This window comes from Dreissena polymorpha, chromosome 13, assembly GCF_020536995.1.
Source record: "Dreissena polymorpha isolate Duluth1 chromosome 13, UMN_Dpol_1.0, whole genome shotgun sequence".
Taxonomy (NCBI): Eukaryota; Metazoa; Mollusca; class Bivalvia; order Myida; family Dreissenidae; genus Dreissena; species Dreissena polymorpha.
In genome coordinates this window covers 14012783-14033442 of record NC_068367.1, presented here as the reverse complement: position 1 = coordinate 14033442, position 20660 = coordinate 14012783, and the positions used below count along the sequence as shown (strand labels likewise).

Sequence of the window (20660 nt, the reverse complement as noted above, 5' to 3'; positions counted from 1 at the left end):
CCTGCGATATATCGCATTTAAAGAGACTGTACGATTAAGTGAGAGGCTGTGAAAGCATGTAAATTTGGTTTGTTGATACCATACTGGACTGGTAGGGTTTCTAGCTGCGGGTACTTAACATTCAAAATCGTTAAGTAATAACTAAATAGCTCTAAATTACAGTTTGTTAGTCTAGTAAATATACATGTAATTTTTATCCCTTGAGGTGTTTGCTATATCTCAACACCAGAGAAGCAAATTCTAGCCCCTGTAGTAGCAAAATCTCGCCCCTGCTTACAATATAAGTGAAATTATAGTTATGTTTGTATTTTTCAAAATATTAAAAGGTCGAACTTCATTTCCGGTGACTGCAATTGCATACACTCAAAGAGCGAACAACTTCAGTGCCTTGATTTTTTTTCTGCTGTGGAACTAGGAAAATTACAATATCGTCAGTTAGAAAAAGAAAAATCTCTGGCATTAAAAGAATGCAAAGGCAATTTCGATTCAATCATGAATTTTTCTCCTCCTATGAAATCTGACTTACAATGGTGGATGAATAATATTCGTTCTCAATTTAGGAAAATTCGCAGAGAAAACCCTTCTGTAATTATTCACACTGACAGTAGTAGGTCTGGCTGGGGAGCAAAATTGGGTACCGAAAAGATCGGTGGCCATTGCTTAGAAAGAGAACAAGAGTATCATATTAATATTGGAAATGTTATCATCTCAGATGACCATGTGCTCAATACACACATATTTGGTATGTTGACTTGGTCCTGAAAAACCTACAGAAACTTTCTCCAGTGAAATATTTGAGTCTCAAAGATTTAACATTAAAAGTAGTAATGCTAATTGCTCTTGTGAATGCAGCGCGTGTACATACTATTCAGTTAATAACTGTTTAGGGCTACAAGAAGTTGCCATCAGAGTTCATTTTTCAGTTTAATATTTTTTGTAAACAGAACAGACCTGGTTATAATGTTTCTAGTTTGCATTTAAAGTGCTATCCGCCAGATATGTGATTATGTGTATATTTTGTGCTAAAATAATACTTGAAAAGGACAAAAAGTTAGCGGACAAAAACAGACGAGCTGTTCATGACCTATAGAAAACCACATGGTTCAGTTTCTCGTGATACGATTGCTAGCTGGATTAAAGTGGTCATGTCGAGAGCTGGAATTGACATTACACAGTTTACAGCACATAGTGTTATGGTAGCTGTTACTTCTAAAGCAAAATTGACTGTGCCTATAGAAGAAATAATGCAGAAAGCTGGTTGGACAAACAAAAGCACGTTTGCAAATTACTACGACAAAACATTTTTCAAGATAATTCATTAACAGAAGCGGTACTCAGAATGTAACAGTAGGAATTTACAAATTTCTGTTACATAACAAGGTTACATCTTGGCATGACCTTGCTTTAGAATCTCATTTTATGGACGAACCAATAACGTTGTCGAAATAAAATTAAAAAACTAAACGAGTGCTTACTTGGAAGACGAAGTTTGATTGTAATTCTATGAGACAATGTGTGGGAGGAGATAAAATGCCTCCCGCCCATCCTACATTTTTTAAACTTTTGGTTCGGTCTTTCTCTTTTCGTTCATGCCAAGATGTTTTTTCTTTAAAGACTGTCTGCGCATGCGCGAGGCTACATCTCATTTTATCTCCTCACACACATTGCCTCATAGAATTACAATCAAACTTCGTCTTCCAAGTAAGTACTCGTTTAAGTTTTAAATTATACGTCAAGTAAGCAGCATCCGTCTGGGGCATCGAATCTGGTATATTTCATATAGTTTACCTCATGACAAAACTATCCTGAACCCGCATGTGTTCATCAGCAACTGTGTATAAAAATAACTACAAGTGATCGATTATTCTGCAAATATAAATCGGGTACATCTAGTTAAGAATTGAACCTCGTACAATTGTTACGGAACATCTGATGTAATATTATTATCGAATAAAAGCTATCAGACCTATTGATGGGTAAGAATTGGTCCTAGTACACGGCTTGTATGACACAAGCAGAGGATAGCCAGCCTTAGTGCACACAATAGTCCCAAGTCTTTCATAAACGCTATAGAATTTCCATGTTGTAGCGAGATGCTTTAGAAATATTTGATACACGAGGAGCACTGACTGAATTGAACGAAATTCTGCCTTTTTATACCCTAAAAATAATGATTATCAAAAACTTCAACAATAATGTCCATATATATTCTTGCATATCAAAATGCGAATAGTATGAAAGCAAAAGCAGCGCCAATTATAGGTAGTATTCTGACAGATTGACTTCATGCCTTGGCTAATTTACGTTAGTTTTCGGAAACAGCAACGTTTACTTTAAAAGTGCACCGGGTATTTCACATATGGTTAACGCACCCAGAGGACTTTTTTTATTTGGTTGCGGTGAAAATGCGAGGAACAAAAGAAGATTCAATATATTGAAGACCAATCAGTAGAGGTTGATATGTGTCTGTTGTTCAGCGCAGAGGATACAACACCTCGTTTGAACTCTCTCATTCTAGTTTGTTGCTCAGGGTTAGCGAGGATCGAACCTGGTACTCATGAGTTCTGGCACCAGTGTGTTACCACCATAACAATCTTCTTATGTCTATGGATCCGCTCAATTATTTTGCATACGTACTTCTCCTTAGAATATAACGCAAAGTCATAAGTTATGTGTAGCCTAATAAAAAAAACTACACTATTTTGCCCTTTAGAGGTGGAGGGCCAGGATGTGTTAAAACATTCTCCCAACCTCCGCGCAGAGCTGGATCACATCGTATTTGAGAGCAAGGAACGACAACTATGCGTGGTGATTTACATTCTCCATGCAGAGTTGTCGTTCCATGCTCTCAAAAACATGTAAACCTCGCTCAAGTGATTGGTGTGAAAATAGTACAACGCCTGTGGATCAGTAGATAAGACGTTTTATTAAATAAATCTAGCGTAACATTCCGGACCGGAGACGGAGATAGTCGCTACGCCACGAATGAGTAAACACCAAAGTAAACAAACACATGTGCATTTCGAAACATTATTGATATCGTTTGCAGTCATGATATAAATACATTTACTGAAACTACTTTAAGTTTAAGAGTAACAAGTAACACATAAGGCTAACAACATGACAACAGAAGGTAAGAATTTGTTGATAAATGATTACAGGTATTTTTTATTGATTCCAATTGGCATTAGAGTTTTTTGTTTAGTGTTTAGTCTTTATGTTTATATGAAAGACAAATATAACAATCAATCTGTACAAAATGAAACTTTAAAAAGCGATGAAAGGATTTTAACATAGAGTATTGAAATCAAACCAGTTACATTTACTATCGATATGCATTAAGTAGAATTACAAAGTCATTATATAGTGTTTATCTAATAAACACATTTCAATTATGAGTATTTAATCTGACCAATGTAATAATTAAACAATTATTATTTTCATTGTACATTGAAAAAACCCAAAATTCAAAGCAGATAATTCACGTACTCCACAATAAAAATCGTAATGGGAAGACTATTATATAGTGAAAAAATGTACAAAGCAATTTAAACCAGTGTCTTACCGATATAAGACAGGCTTCCTGAAAATGCCGGACCGCCGGTCTTGTCCGGCAAAATTCTTTAGAGTCCGGCGAAATTTCTAATATTGCCAGTCCTTGTGACAGGCCAAAACAATTGTGACTAAATACCGAAAAGTCTTATACTTGCCAAAACAACGAAAACACCCTATAAGAATCCCTCTTTTTGTGAATTTCGAGCCTTTTTGTCATTAAGAACACTAACGCGTCACTAGTTTATAAGAGTGCTCTCCCTTTGTTGTTGTTTTCAAAAACGTCAATTTTATTGGTCCGACATATTACCACCTATCCAATTACAAACGTTGTAACACAAAAACTACACATGAAAAAATGTTGTTGCTAAAGTTTCAATGGCGCTAGACAAGGCCAGAAAAGGAAGCTAAGCGATGAGGAAAAAAAACAAAATCGAAAGAATATGAAGCAAAACAAGTAAAAGAACTTTTCAAAGTAGTGGAAGTCTGACAGAAGTTGGCTGCATTATGACGAGTCACAATCAATATGTTTTGTGACGTATGTTGAAACGATCCAATACGGTGCAAGTCTTCTAATCAATGCGTAGTCATGTTATGTTATTTTGTTTTGAATCTGACTATAATTTAAAGCTGTTGTCCATCATACACTCTAATCACAAGAACACGCAAACGTTTTGTTTTACTTTATCGAGTGTACTTGTACACAGGCTGCACATTGCAATAAATATAAGTTAAACTTTACTTAACTCTTCAATTATAAACTCACGCTGTTCGGTCAGGTGAATTTTTGTCCGGACAGGCAAACTTTTCCATCAGCCTGTCCGGTTGACAGGCACTTTTTGGGACTTTTCAGGAAGCCTGTATAAGGCAAACCATTTTCATAAAAATGTACTTCCATCCATAATGTTTAAAAAAACACAGGTGTTGGGCACGTGACTAAGTCCCTCAAACATACTATATTATCCTCCGATTGCCGTGTATCAAGCGGTTTAGGAAACACGTAAAATAATTTCTGAATTAACATAAACAATGCCGCAATAAACGATTGGCTTTAACACTTTAATTTTTTTCGGCGTAGCTGTTATAACCAGATTTTTACCTTAGCTGACCTTTGTAAGATACTAATCAATCTGAATATACAATTTCCCGCCGGTAGGCCTGACACTTTTCAAAGTAGGAAACGTGCTATTCCTACAAACAGTTTTTATATTTATATTAATATGCTATTCAAGCGACTTTCAATTTTATAAAAAGGGATACTACAGTGCGTTTAGCAACAATGTTGACTGCGTGTTCAGCATAAATAATTTTATCTGTGATGATAAGGCTTGGGAGATAGAGCAGTTTTCGCTCAACCCTCGACCACTACAGTTTGTGTGTCCCTTTTTATTTAGAAGATTTTTAGCGCAGGATGGTTTGTACTAAAATGCTTTGTTCTAATATTGAGTAATTACTACGATATTGCATTATGTGCACTCGTATATATTAGATCAAGTATTGTTGTTCAATAACCTGATATACGCTTTGGCGAAAATATTTAAATTGTTTACAAAATTGAACGTTAAACACGTAAATGTATAAAGTTTTGAACAAGCCGTCGTTCCAGCAGTGGAATCGTCACCTCACTTTAATGCATTGCACTCCAACCCACAAGGAATCAAGGGCAGTTCGCGGTCTGTAACATAAATCGTTATATAAACGATATCGCGTTAACTATGTGAACTTGAAGTTTATTTTGATAAGAAAAATATTTAATTAAGATATTTGGCGATATTATTATGGGATGTCAATGATAGATTCTTATTATTTTCAACAATTGCATGATGCGTACCCGTTTTGATTAATTTAATAGGAAATATTCCACCATATAGATAATGTGTTAAGAATGATTCACGGTACTATAAATAATCGAATCAAATAACAATGTCCGACAAATCACTAAAACAGGTCTGTTCGAAGAACGCGCGTATAAATATTTCAAATATGTACGGATGATTCGTGTGTTGCCAGCTGATCCATATGCTTTCATTTATTTTCATTCTTTATGTGTTTTTCTATGTTTTACATATAAATATTCGATCGATAATATCTAATAAAGCGAAATAAGCCACGAAATATGACGCAACATCCCGTAATTTATTTGCGAGTGATGCAGCTAAAAACTTCGCAGAAAGTAGGCATGCGCTATCTTTGATCTCATAGATATAACTTTTGATCGTTTATCAACACCGACCACAAACAACGTCGTATATTTTTTTTTAAAGATATTTCTAGTTTCCCGTTAAATTTAAGTCAACAGTGTTTATTTAGCCAACGCAAAGCCGATAGTTCCATATACACCCGCAATAACACCCACTGTGCGCGTTGTTTGCCTGGAATCGAGACGTCACGTATCCGAAAAGCGAGGGTCCTTATGCCAACAAAACTTTAAAAAAAAAGATTAACTGAACATATTTTAACAAACTAAAACACTATTTAAACATTTTTATAACTTCTATCTACAACTTGACAAGTTTATTTTTTATCGGTTATACTTCTTTTGAGCAACATGGACACATAAAAGTGCTAAAGAATTGCAAAAACACACACGTTCACTAGGGCTGCAACGAATCCAAAAATTTGTTCGGATCCGAATCCGAATCCAAATATGGTTTCTTACTGTTTTTCGGATCCGGATCCCTCATATAAGAGAAAATTAGAAGTTTCTGTCTAAATTAAAGAAATCAATAGTATTAAAAGTATAATTTGACTAAAAAACATAGAACATTTTTTAACAAAAAAAACATAACAAAGTTCTCGTTTAACATTGTAGCAATGTCAAAATAAAATGAAACCTTAACAATTATTCACTTAATAGTTTGTTTGTTAACATATGCTTTTCACTGTTCATACAGTTTGATGTTTGTTTTCACAAAAATTATCATTTCAACATTGTCCGGGTCCAGGCAAGCCCTATGAGCACTGGCGAGATCTCCTGCTGTGCAGAAGATTCTCTCACTGGGCACCGAGGTTCCTTGCATCACAAGATAGCATTTAAACTTAGTAGATGATGCTTTCAAGACATTACAATTTACATGATGCAGGAACTCAATTGGACCGGTCGTCCATATAAACAGACTCCCAGAGCCTTTGATAATTTTTGCTATGGCGGCTCTGGGAGTCCATATGCACCCCTTCATAAACATGGGTGCAGTTCAGCGCAGTGAATCCGTGCGCTTCACTAAACTGACGTCGTTCGAGACAAATTGAGGAAAATAATGAATAAATTTCATAAACATGTTAAATTTACCTGAATGGCAACCTACCAATGTTATCCTTTGCATGCACCCTATAAAAACACGACGATGTTTTAACACACTTTTCTCGCTGATAACTGTAACTATAAGCAGCCCATTGAGCTATTGACCTTTTCGACATTATTTTAAGGGAGACAACTCTGAGTGGATTAAGTGAGGTCGGGGGGGGGGTACTCAATCATCTACTGCAGTGCGTTTGCATAGAGTTCTGTGTTGATGCAATTATAATTTCCCAATAATTTGCAGATATAACTTATATGGTATGATTTTTTTGTAATTTGTTATTAGCTTAGTATCTTTGATTTAATTGTAGTTCATGTTCATGCTTTATTTCGATTTTATTGTGTTTAAACAGGGATGTATAATAGAGGGATCCGAAACTCGATTTTATGCCGAATATGCTGTCGTGCAGTTTTCGCGCATGCGCACTCGTCTAAAGCTGAAAACGAAATGGTGGATCAGACGACTTTTGTTAGGTTAAAAAATCATCATAATCATCGTTATTAAACCATCATCGAGACTAAATACACATGGAACAATGACAGGTATGTTTTCAAAATCAGTTACGCATGTATATTTATGTTAGATTATGATGATAAAGTCATAAAATCAGGTTGCAAATAATAGCCTTCGGTAGAGGATAGATTTCAAAATGGCGGAAATGTATGTTAAACAAGCCGACATACCTTAGGTTACCTTAGGTGGTTTACCACCGCAGGTCTTTTGGACCTCTGTAGTGGCCTCTTCTTCGTCATCGCTATTTAATAGTCTCGGTGTTTTGCCTCCGGTTATTTCATTATAGTCACAGTTATGATCGTACACCATTGGGTGGTTTATCCAATATTTATCTAGGCGTCTTTTAAAAGTATCCGTGTTCTTGGATGTGACGACAGCACTTGGTAAATTATTCCATATGTTTACAATGCGATTGGAGAAAAAGTTCTTGCGAATGTCGCGTGCACACCTTTGTTTTGAAAGTTTTAATGGATGGCCTCTATTTGTATTTGTGTTCAAAGTAAAAATTCCAACTGTTGTTCTTTTGTCATAGATATTGTTCAAGATCTTGTATGTTTCAATCATATCCCCTCGTAGTCTGCGAAATTTCAAAGTGGGTAGTTTAATCAATTTAAGTCTTTCCTCGTATGATTTATCCTTAATTTTGGGTAACATTTTGGTTGCTCTACGTTGGACGTTTTCAATGCTATCAATGTCTTTAATTTTTGATGGACTCCATACACTGCTGGCATATTCCAGATGTGGTCTTACAATGGACTTGAATAATAATCTGAAGCTTCTAAAATCTAGAAATTTAAATGAACGTCTTATTAATCCCATCATTTTGTTGGCTTTATTTACTTGGTTTTGTATGTGTTCATCAAATTTTAATTTTGAGTTTATTGTTACACCAACATCTTTTTCATTTTCAACTCTTTCTAGAGAAACGAGGCCTCCTTCATACTTGGGCATAGTATATGATCTTATTTCTGGGGGTTTTGTTGAAATTTGTAGTATTTTGCACTTGTCTGGGTGAAACTTTAACAGCCATTTGTTGCTCCATTCAAAAAGTTTATTCAAATCATCTTGGAGAATTAACTGATCATTTTTAGTCGAAATCTCACGGTATATTTTTGTATCGTCCGCAAACATAAGAACACTAGAGTTCACACATTTTGGTAAGTCATTTATGAACACCACAAATAGGATCGGTCCTAGTACGGAACCCTGAGGAATGCCGCTGGTGACAACGTGCCATTGTGAGTAGCTCCCATAGACTTGTACCCTTTGTTTACGATCGGTTAAGAAGTTCTGTACCCATTTACATGTTTGTTTGCTGATGCCATATTTTTCCAATTTGTATATTAATCTTTTGTGTGGGACCTTATCGAATGCTTTCATGAAATCTGTGTAAATTGTATCAATTTCGCCTCCTTGATCTAGTATACTAGTCCAGTGGTCCATAACCCTGAGTAACTGTAGGTTGGTTGATCGGGCTCCAATAAATCCAAACTGCTTATCACTGAATAAATCATTAGAGTTCATATGATCAACTATCCGTTTACGAATTAATTTTTCCATCAATTTGCAGATTACGCTAGTGAGACTGACTGGTCTATAGTTCGATGCTAATTTTTTATCTCCCTTTTTGAATAATGCTGTAATTTGTCCAATTTTCCATTCATTAGGCACAATACCCGACTTAAAAGAGCTGTTGAATATATGGCACATAGGTATTTGGATTATGTCTGACAGTTTTGACAAAACAATTGGGTGAACTTGGTCTGGACCTGGAGACTTAGATGTGTCGAGTTCGTTTAATAGGGTTTTCACTTCCTCTGGTTTAAATTCATCGTCACTTGACAGACTCTCAAAGTTAATGTTCTCCATTTTATCAAAGTTTTCATCAGTTTCTTGTGTGAATACACTAGTAAAGAATGTTGCTAGAACGTCTGCTTTATCTTGGTCACTATTAGCTATAAATAACTTCCCATCTTTCATTTCGTGTAATTCCGATATACCACTACGCGTTTTCCTTTTTGAGTTTATATATGACCAGAAATTTTTACAGTTTGATTTGGATGTCTCCGCTATTTCCTTTTCGTATTTTTTACGCTCCTTTGCTACTATTGATTTCACTTTGTTTCTAGTCCTTGTATATATTTTGTAGTTTTCTTCGTTGTTATGTTTCATGTACTTTTCCCATGCTCGATGTTTTTGCCTAATTAATTTTCTTATTTCTTCACTAAGTGGCACACTGTTTTTCCTCACACTGCTCTTTCTCTTTGGTATGTGTTCGTTCATTTCATTGTTCAGTTTGGTCATAAATATGTCTATCATTTCATTAGTGTCCTTGTTTTCCAGTAATTTATCCCAGTCCAAGGTCATTCCTTCTCTTATTTTCTCAAATTCAGCTTTTTTATAGTTAAACTTGATTGTGTTGGTATTGGAATATTGAGTATAACATACAAAGTCAAATGTTATAACTAAATGATCACTATGCCCCAGGGGGTCTTGGTAATTAATGTTTTGTACATTGTTTGAGTCGTTTGTAATTATCAAGTCCAAAATGGATGGTTCCTGTCCAATACGGAATCTAGTCGGTTTGTCTACTATCTGTTCAAGAAAGCAGTCTCTTATGCACTCCAAAAAATTTGAACTAACTGAATCCCTTGTTTCACTATTCTCCCAGTTAATGGCTGGAAAGTTAAAGTCACCCGTAATTAATATATGGGAAAATGATTCTTCTTCAAGGTTGCTAATGTGCCTTAGTAATGCGTTCAATAAATCGTAATTTTCCATGTCTGAGGATGGGCTTCTATAGACACATACAACTAGTAATTTATCGTTATCTTTAAGATTAATCTTGATACAACAGTATTCACTAAATCTTTGATTTATGTCAATTTCTACCGCTTTCAGTTCACTATTTACATATATCACTATACCCCTAGAGTTTTTAATTGGAAAGTTTTCAGGAAACATATCGTATCCGTCTAGCGCAATTTCACTTTTCATCATTTCAAATCTGCTGTTTTTCGGTAAAGCTTCTGTTATCATAATAATGTCCGGCTTATCTGACATAAATCTAGTTTTAAACTCATCTAGTTTGTTTATAAAACTGTCTGCGTTAGAATAAACACATTTCAGATTACGATTTTTGTACTTATCACCTTGTTGACTAACGGGTTTCACCTTATTTTCGTTTTTAAAATGCTTGTCACCAAAAGAACTTGAAGAACCCAACTTATTTACATTAGGATGCTTATCCTCACGATTAACAACATTTTTAGGATGCTTATCCTCACATTTAACAACATTTTTAGGATGCTTATCCTCACAATTCGTAACAGTAACAGTATTGAACAAATGAACAGTTCCTTGTGCTTCTAATCCTGTACCAATTTATTTGAATCATCAGGTTTATATTAGATTATACTGATTATTAAACTTTATATAAACCGATAGACAATGTATCGAATTGAGTCGTGGACATATTTTAAAGGCATATACGATATTAATTATGTTAGTTTTCTGGATTTGAATTTGGGGGAAAATGGCGGAAATGCATGTTAAACAAGCCGACATGTTCCAATTTATTTGAATCATCAGGTTTATATCATATTATACTGATTATTAAACCTTATATAAACCGATAGACAATGTATCGAATTGAGTCCCTATTATACATCCCTGGTTTAAAGTAGGTAAAAAAGAAACATGCCAAAAGCGGGTGGGGTATGGAAAAATATATTATTTGTTAAGTTTGGGCAAATTAGAAGTTTGATTGCCTTTGGTAAAATACTTTTCTTTGAAAAGAACAATTATTTTAAAACAGATAACTATGCTGTCTTTAAATGTTATTGAATGGTTTATTGTTATAACTTATAGAAATCTTTTTTTTTTCAGGAACATCACAGTGTCAACAGAAGTCAGAAACTGGAATACTGTATCTCATTCTGCATGAAGCTCAAGAATTCTACACCTGGAATGTTATTAACTCTTGCAAATAATATTATACATCACCACAGTTACATAACTATCTTCTTTGAAAAAAATAAAATAAAGATACGTCAGATGTGTGTCTACTTCATACCCTTACATTAAAAAATATCCTACACATTCAGAAATATAATAAAATGGATGGTGGTTTAAGTTGCTACACATCCAATGTTGTCATGTAGTCATTTAACATAACATGTGATGTGTTGACATGACTATTAACACTGCTAAGAAAACATTTACTTCGAATTAAATAAAGAGTCCCTGGTCAAATGTCCATTGGCTAAATATCCATATTGGTGAAACTTTCAGCAGTATCACAGTCATCCTTAACTGGTTGTGTGTTGGGCTATCCCCATTAACTACCCGTCATGGCAGATTTGTTCAAAACAAGACAAGTATCAATGTTTGAAGAATTGTTATTGCTTTTACAGTCTTGACACTAACCCCTAGCCCAACAGCCCGGGGCTAGTGAAATGTATTAAATTTTGGCTATTTAAATTTCCTGATTCATATAGTAGGGCTAGTGGGTATTTTAATCTGTCCTATTAATGCATAAAGATTCAGGCTAGTTGTTCAAAAATGCTAAAGTGAAGACTGCATGTATATCCTGGTTAGTCTGAGACATTCCAACAAGCAATAACTGTGACAGTCCAAATACTTGCTCATTAAAGTGTGTATAAAATTTACAGGAGCTTGTGTGTGTGTTTGGTACAAGGTCATCTCAAAAACTGATTCACTATTTAGTTTTTAACCTAATAGAAGTAAAACCTGACTGTTAAATGAATACTATCATTATAAAGATTTTGTTGTTTGGATGAAATATTATAAATTGTACCAACGCTAATTCCTGTTGATGTAGCAGAGCCAAAAGGCCTGGAAGTATAGATGGTTAATGGATGATGTTCCTTATGAAAGTACTAGTAGGTACTAGTTGGTTTGTCTGTTTGATACATCTAATAGTATGTTTAATTTTTTCATTAATAATATGAGGTTAACTTAGTTATCCTGCTCAGTGGTTGAATCTTCAGGAAATGTTAACATAAGCACATACATTGTATTTGATACATGTATGTCGGTGACCCTCGACTGCAATTTGGGTTACAGACAGGGTAGCCTAAGGTGGTATTATTTCTAAGAGATGAACCCGAGTTGAGGCTTAAACTTACCAACCCATGAGCGAGTCAGAGATCAGCACTCTACCTGTTTAGCTGGCCGGGGTAAGCTGTCGGTCAAAAGCCATTCATAGCTTTAGTTATAATGTTTGTATACCATACCGACAATAAATAAATATTGATTTGATTTGGGGGACTTACTTTTGCTTAATAATGATCTTAAATAATATTATAGTTGTCAACAATATGATTTTTATGTATTTTAAAAACACAACAAGTAAGGCTTGCAACTGAACTAATAAAAATATATAGATTATTATACAATTTACAAATCAAACATATTTAACTTAAATTAGGCTTGCAACAGAACTAATAAAAATATATAGATTATTATACAATTTACAAATCAAACATATTTAACTTAAATAAGGCTTGCAACAGAACTAATAAAAATATATAGATTATTTATTTATTATACAATTTACAAATCAAACATATTTAACAATCAAGCAGTCTTAGGTTTACTGAAATGTGCAAATACCAATTGGTTTTTATTTCTGAAAATTTAGAAAAATGAGCTAATATAAAAAAGGTTTAATTTTAATAAGTGGGTGTGTTTAAATTAACTTGAACTCAAAAATTATAATAGTCTGGAGTTGTTTTAATTTCTGACAGGTTTCTGCACACCGTACATACGGTATGATCATGTTATCACAAGGTATGATCATGTTATTTTTGTCAGTAGTTAATTACGGCGCCGCTAATTACAATGGTACTGAACTATTATCGAGCAGATGGTCGTTGAACTATATAATAAAAATAAAGATTGCTTTTATTAGTTACAAATCGGCAATTTATTGCTTTTATTTTATTTATGAAGTCCATATAGCGGATAGGTAAGGTGTGTATACTGTAGAGCGAATACTGGCAGAACCCCCCCCCCCCCCCCGAACCCTTAATCTCGCGTTATCTCGGCAGTCTCGTTACGCGTGATTTAACAATGTCGAAATCGTGAATAAAGCGTAGAATTGAATTATTGCAACAATTGGACAGGTCGCGAAATTATGCAAAATTTACCTGAATAACATTCCAGACACACTGGATCCACTACCGTTGTTTTTAATACAATTCAGAAAGACAATAAGGATTGAAAACTTACTTATTGCCATTATGAATTGCATTTGTAATGTGTAAATCCGCCATGATTTCGAATTAGTTTTTCTTTGTCGCAAATGACAATCTTATACAATAAAAGCCGAAGGATCTCGAATGATTTAAATGAAACCAGTCTGTATAAAATCAATACTCGTGAAAACAGCGCTAGGTTACATACAACTATAAAAATAAAAATTCGGAACCGAAATTTCCAGGGGTGGATCCGTACTGCGAATCTGAAGTAGGATCCGATATCATCGGATATTTCGGGTACCCGTTGCAGCCCTAACGTTCACCATTTGTTTAAATAAAATTTCGGCATATATGTTGCTATTAAAAGATTTGATAAAATTAGCATCTAGTCGTGACGGGGTATGCCTACTGAACATGTTTATATCATCATATGACATAGTTCACGTATTTTCGAAATGTGTGCGCACAGTTCGCCGGCTAGATTGTTTCATGCAACATTTTCTGAGAATATATGAAAAAGTAAAAGTATTTTCTTTAATATAAACCAAATACATTAAAGTGTTATGTTGTCACTAGCGCAGTCGTCTGCCTTACTTTGCAATTTATGTGGACGTTTAATGAATACGACCAAATGCATTGAATGGATTAAAATACATTTGGATTATATCAGTTGAAGATTTTGAAATACAATAACACTTCTTTTTTCCTAAATTTAGTCGTGTCTGTATTTATTTTCAAGCGTGTTAATGTTAGTGAAACAAAATACTCAGAGTGCATGCTATCAGATATTTTTTGTCAAAGTGGTGAAAAAATGTTGTTTTATGACATATTGATGGTGTTTTAGTGACTTGGCCACACGCATAACACCCGTGTCAAAAACGAATCTCTCCTCAGCATGGTCTTTTATTTTGAACTGTAATTTGAAATTGATTCATAAAAGACCCTATCAAAATGCATCTACGATGTTCTAAGAGGACTTTGTTTACAGAGAGATTATGTAGTCAGACCCTGCTAGCCAGTATGTGTATACTCAAAAAAGTTCCAAGCAGTCCCCAGTATAAATTGATACCTGTTAGTTGTTACATCTTTTTACTTAAAATATCATGAAGGTACTTTGAGTAAACGTTACAAGTTTGAGATGGTAGTTTTCACAGAAGAGTTTCACCCACTAAGTTAAAACCGTTTTCAATGACTACTTATCATGTTTTGTTTCAGATGATGCTCGTAAAGCTCGTAAAGCTGCTATTGAGAGATACAAGATTGTTGCAGGCCTCTTGGGGCTGCTGTCAATGACCTTGCTTATAATTGGCCTTATTTCCGCAATAAAGTATCCAGACAATGGGAAGTTCAACCCTCCTTACTTCATTGGCGGATTTACTGGGGGATTTCTGGTACGTTATTGTATTATACGGTTTTTACTTGTCATCATACCCGCCACTCTAAAAAAGTGTACTAGTATAATAGTATTTATGAAGCACACTGTTTGTTTGTCTTTGGTCTATATGTCAGAAAGTTAGCATAGAATGTTAAAACTTTTGGAGCAAACTGCATCCACTTTTCTCATGTTATTATATTGTAACTTAAGTATGTTATGACTATGTAAGTTAGGGGATGCAAGACTCTTTAACTGAGAACGAATGTCTCAAGGTTGAGCTATGGTGATCTGTCTTTGTCTGACGTCCAGGTAAGCTGTTTGAAATAACTTGTAACCATTCTAGAAGCTGCATGTATCTTGAGGACACTTGGTCAGAATGTTTATATGTAGAATAGTTAGAACAAGTTTGAATTTTGGTCAAGTATGGTCAATATTAAGGTAACAAGGTCAAGTTTAAGTTTATTACCGCACAAGGAGCCACATTTATGTCACATTTTTGACAATATTTGTCAGATTTTTTTTTATTATTAATATTTTTGTTAAGTTTGAACCTTGGTAAAGTGTGTTTGAAAACAAAATCACCAGGTCAAGTCTTATGGAAACTCTATATCCCTCGGTTTGGGTCATTAACGGCCTTATAATAATGAGACTGAATGTTTGTATTGAACAATTGAACATATATAGTCAATACTTGGTTATGTTGAAGAAAAAAAAACACTAGATTACACGGTCATTTCTTGGACGATTGGTGTTCCAATAGAACTCCGATGAGTGCTTTAGGGTCATCATCACCCTATTGTTTCACGCGAAGTGAAAAATACTGTTCATAATAGATAAAAAGGTTTTATTACAAAACAACGCCATTAGGCCCATATTTGTAGACTTTTTAAGGACAGCCGGATAACATAAAATTTTAATTACTGTACTGACACACAAATAAAAAAAGTATGCAATTTGTCTTTGCAACATGTGTACTGCACATTACTTAGAAGTTCAAACTATTTGGTTTATTAAAAATTATTCCCAGCAGGTTTGGGTCTAGTTGCTATAACCCATTTATGCCTAGCGTCTAGAAAAAAGGCCTTGACAAACAGCGTAGACCCAGATGAGAGGCCGCATGATGTAAGAAATATTCTTAATATAGAAATAAATAAACTAGACATTCCTAATTTTGGAAATAAATTGATCCAATTGAGAAGGATGGGTCCATTAGGCATAAATGGGTTAAATGTTGATTATTTCAGGGTCTGCTACAAGCTCTGTTGTGCTCATGCATTGTTGTTAAAGGACCGAATAGCCAGGAAAATGAGAGTACAAAGAAAGAACTAGGTTGCGTGGTAAGAATTTGTAGTGTGAAGTTTTGAGCGTCGTGGTGCGAAAACGGGTCTGCTTTATCTGTTCATGAGCTACACTGGACCAAAATTGCATTAGACCCATTTTCACACTACTTGGCTCGTTTCTGTCATGGATTAAGATGTGATTTGTAATTCCACTATGTGCATTAAAGGCAAGTTTTGGTTGTTAAATAAATACAGCATAAGAAGATTAGGTGCATATTAAGTTATTAAGTTTAGAGGCGTTGTTTAATTATAAGTTTGTAGGTACCAATGTTCTTGTAAAAAAGAGCATGTTGCCGCTTTACAATTCAATATGATTAATGTGTGTTGTTAATATTGTAAAGTAAACTCATTTATGAAGGAACTCAGTGCAAATATAAAACTGTAATGCCTATTTAAACCCAACCGAAAAATACTCTTTAAGTGCTTAACCTTATGAGAAGAATGAATAACACAGCTGTCAATATAACTTGAACTTTGTCTATCTGATATCTTAATTTGTATTTTACAAATAATTTGTATCTCTTTAGTGAAGTATACATGTAATGCTATTGTGCCATACAGACATAACTTTTATTCCATATACGCGTAATCATATCAACCAATTATTGTAATCGGGTCTGCTATATTTTTTTCAAAGATGCCATTTTGTACCTGTTGAACAAACTACATTTAAGCTTCCCTCATGTCCAAGGTTTTGTGTCATGCTTCGTCTACTTTTAACTCTTTGCGACTCTAGAAGTCACATTATTCAAAACTTAGGTGACTGGATCAAATAATTGAAAAACCTTGTTACCAATATAGATGCCAAGTAAATGATTCAATATTGATGACACTTGGTCATAATGTTTATCTAGACAATATCTTTGCCGAGCTAGAATTTGGTTCCGTTGTGTCCAAAACAATGTCAAACGTTAGAAAACCAATACTGCTACCCTACAAGAAACTCAATATTGATGAAACTTGGTTACAATTTTTGTCTTGACAAGATCAAGGCTGTGACTGAACTTGGATAAAAAATTAGGTAACCAGGTCAAGTCTTTGACGATTGGTGTACCTTTAATTCAGGCGAGCGCTTCATGGCCATCATGGCCTTCATTTTAAAACCTAACAAAGCATTATACTTTTTTCAGATGACTGGTCAGTACATTTTGTCCTTTTTCCTCGTGATTGGTTGCTTTGTGGGCCTCTTCCTGGCAGGAATCGGAGGTTTGTCGATTTTCTATGACGAAGTTCCATATCAAGGTACGATCAAAGGACTGTCTGCAACAATTTTAGTCGGCTGTATACTGGAGATGGCTCTGGGTATTTTTGGATTTTATGTCATCTGCGCTTATGGCAAATATTTTGGTTATCACATTGTTAGTAATAACCGTCGTGCTGTTATAATTATAAAACAGCCTAACAGCATAGGCACTGCTCAAGTGATGACAAACACGAGTGCTTTTGTATTAAACGATCCTTATATGTTCACTGCTGGGGGAGGTTTCAACAATGCAGGAACAACAAATGCCAATGTTCAAGCCCTCCAAGAACAAAACAGACTTCTGCAAGAGCAACTTCGCCTTCAACAGGAACTAAATCAACAACGAAATCAACCGTTTGGTTTCGAAGGACAACCGGCACCACCACCTTCATATGGACATTATAGTTAATATGATGCTCGATCTGCTCCTTCTTGCAGCTGCGACGAGGCTTTTTGACAATCCAATTTAATCAGATTCGTTGTATTAATAAATAAACATTTACACTTTTTTATTGCTAGTATTTAAATGTCTGTGATATTTTTTTTAGTTTGTTACTGTTGCTATATATGTTATACTGGAAAAAATAATGAAAGTTTATGTGGCAAAATGAAGTTGTATGCACAAGTGATAATTTAAATAAATTTTATAAGTTATGTAAATAATAGGTAATCTATATAAAATAATAATAGTTTTATCCTACCAGCATCCACAGATGCCGAGAGGTATTCAGGGATTGGCCTGTATGTTCATGTCACAGATGCCGAGATGCATTTAAAGATTTGCATGTATGTTAATGTCACAGATGCCGAGATGCATTCAGGGATTGGCCTGTATGTTCATGTGTTGGTTCTCCTCTTTATGTATCTGTCTGTAACTTAAAATGCATGTTAATAATAGCGTTAATAATGCTCCTTATACAAGTTTGATACTTGCATCGATGATATCTATGAGTCGTGTTCTGAGAAAACTGGGCATAATGCATGTGCGTAAAGTGTCGTCTCAGATTAGCCTGTGTAGTCCGCACAAGCTAATCATGGACGACACTTACCGTTTTATGGTATTTTTTGTTTCAAGGAAGTCCCTACCTACCGAAAATTAAGTTTAGGCGGAAAGTGTCGTGCCTGATTAGCCTGTGCGAACTGCACAGGCTAATGTGGGACGACACTTTACGCACATGCATTATGCCAATTTTTCTCAGAACACGACTCATATGATAACTGTCCACACAAATACATCACCTAACGTCATTCCTACCTGACATTGACTTAGTTTCAGACTATGACTTATTCAAACGCTCTAAGTTATTGGTTATCCTAAAATGACATGTTTGTCGAAGGTCAATACAGCTTGGTTTTTTAACACCTACAAGACGCACTCAGTACTTCACTTTGACCTTGAAATTTACCTGCACAGCTTTGATACTTTCGTGGATGTTATCTTAAAACAATTTCAACAATACAAGTATTGTATTACTCTTCAAAGAGAGAGAATTAGAAGCTTGATAGTATTTATTACCTTGCACAAAGAAATGCAACTGTGCTGTGTAAATTAAAACGTACGAAAAGTGAAAAAGTTCCTTTGATATTGGACGTTTATGCACAAATATGGTAAATGATATGGTGCGAGCGCGACACACATGTGTGTTGTTCATGTAAATTTTCCCAAGGGTGGTCGTCAGCTGTTAAAAATAATAAATATATGCCGTAAAATGGTTACATTACATGTTACTTAAGACTTTTTTAGTTTAAAATCTTGTTCATTTTGAATAGCTAATTGTAACAAAAAATAATTACCCCGCAAAAAATTATATATTTAATAACTATCGGTAATATACAGATCGCAAGCTGTATGCATGCCTTATTGCCTACACTAGGTCGTATGAAAGCCAGAAGACGATCACCAAAGATGTTGACCAAAAAAAAAACACCACCTGGCGCGGCTGTTTTCCTTCATAAAACGCCTACTGGCGTTGACTTTTGGGTTCACGTGACGGTTTTTGTTCATTCACAATGGAATTATAACTACACAAAACTGCTCAATATATTTTCCAGAAATTTGCTATGCTTTTGTTTGAAACTATTTTACACATAGTCGAAATGAAACTTAATTTCCACGACGCACTTACACGTCTTGACAACGTGCTGGTATGGTTTAATTGTGTTGTACATGAAAATGAAACTTAAAAAATTCTCAAATTTTCTTTCGTATATTACTGTTCTCCTAAGATAGTCTTATTAAAACATAATTGTTCAAATATGTGTTTGTATTTTGATAAAGAACTCGTGGATGTGCGATTGGACTATCGCAGACTGGTCGCTGTAAGCCAGCCATGTATTTTAACCCTTTGCATGTCGTATGCTAAAATGTCGTCTGCTGAATTTCTAAAATTACCATTTTCTTCAAAACATTTCAAAGAATACTATCAGAATAGCAAACAGTTTGGATCCTGATGAGACCCCACGTTCTGTGACGTCTCATCAGGATCCAAACTGTTTGCAAAGGCCTTCAAAATTCGGTTCCAGCACTGAAAGAGTTAACACTAGCTCGTACTGTATGTGCAACACACGTGTCACATCACACATAATGAAGTCTGCTCTGGCATCAAAATGATCAGATCCAAATATGTATTAACATTTGTTTGTTACGCATGCGTTAAAATACAAGACCTGCTACCAAATCTAGCCGACATGAACTAAAGCAGTATCTTATTCTGGAATGATTATTCATACGTTATTTATACTTGGCAACAATTGTTAATTTGGGAAGTGATTGTTGTACTTAATAAGCATCAGGTAGTGAATATTTTTTCAGATCGCTTTCTTTACGATATTTGTTTTGTCGAGATGCAAAGTCTTACACTGTCATTATTCAAAAATGGGTCTTATTCCATATCCGGGGAGCGTTGCTCCAGAGAAGCCCGCACAGTCTCGCAGTCTGGGCAGAAGCTACACTGTCCTCTAAAAAGACCACGAAACTTTTGCGTGATTGTATGTCGGGTAGCGTAGATCCTGTGGTATATGTCACCTGATGGGGAAAGCTCGTAGTATTTCCTTAATTTTAGGTACGCCTTTATTGTCTCATTGAGATCTTATGTTGACAGTGCTTACATTGGA

General features: G+C 34.9%; 1 protein-coding gene and 1 long non-coding RNA gene across 2 annotated transcripts; both read left to right on the top strand.

Moving 5' to 3' along the window:
- Window positions 1-2952: 2952 nt before the first annotated feature.
- On the top strand, window positions 2953-18200 carry LOC127855847 (uncharacterized). Its single transcript, XM_052391734.1, has 4 exons — window positions 2953-3133; window positions 14804-14979; window positions 16208-16300; window positions 17434-18200. Exons 1-4 carry the CDS (start codon window positions 3121-3123, stop codon window positions 17953-17955), a joined length of 804 nt encoding a protein of 267 aa, XP_052247694.1. The 5' UTR covers window positions 2953-3120; the 3' UTR covers window positions 17956-18200.
- Window positions 7000-11419, top strand: LOC127855851 (uncharacterized). The gene is made up of 2 exons (XR_008037778.1): window positions 7000-7108; window positions 11253-11419. It is a non-coding gene; the product is annotated as an uncharacterized LOC127855851 (long non-coding RNA).
- Window positions 18201-20660: the final 2460 nt, after the last annotated feature.

Coding starts and splice junctions, on each gene's coding strand:
- LOC127855847 (XM_052391734.1), top strand. Junction 14,980..16,207: donor GATTTACTGGGGGATTTCTG/GTACGTTATTGT, acceptor TGATTATTTCAG/GGTCTGCTACAAGCTCTGTT. Junction 16,301..17,433: donor AGAAAGAACTAGGTTGCGTG/GTAAGAATTTGT, acceptor TACTTTTTTCAG/ATGACTGGTCAGTACATTTT.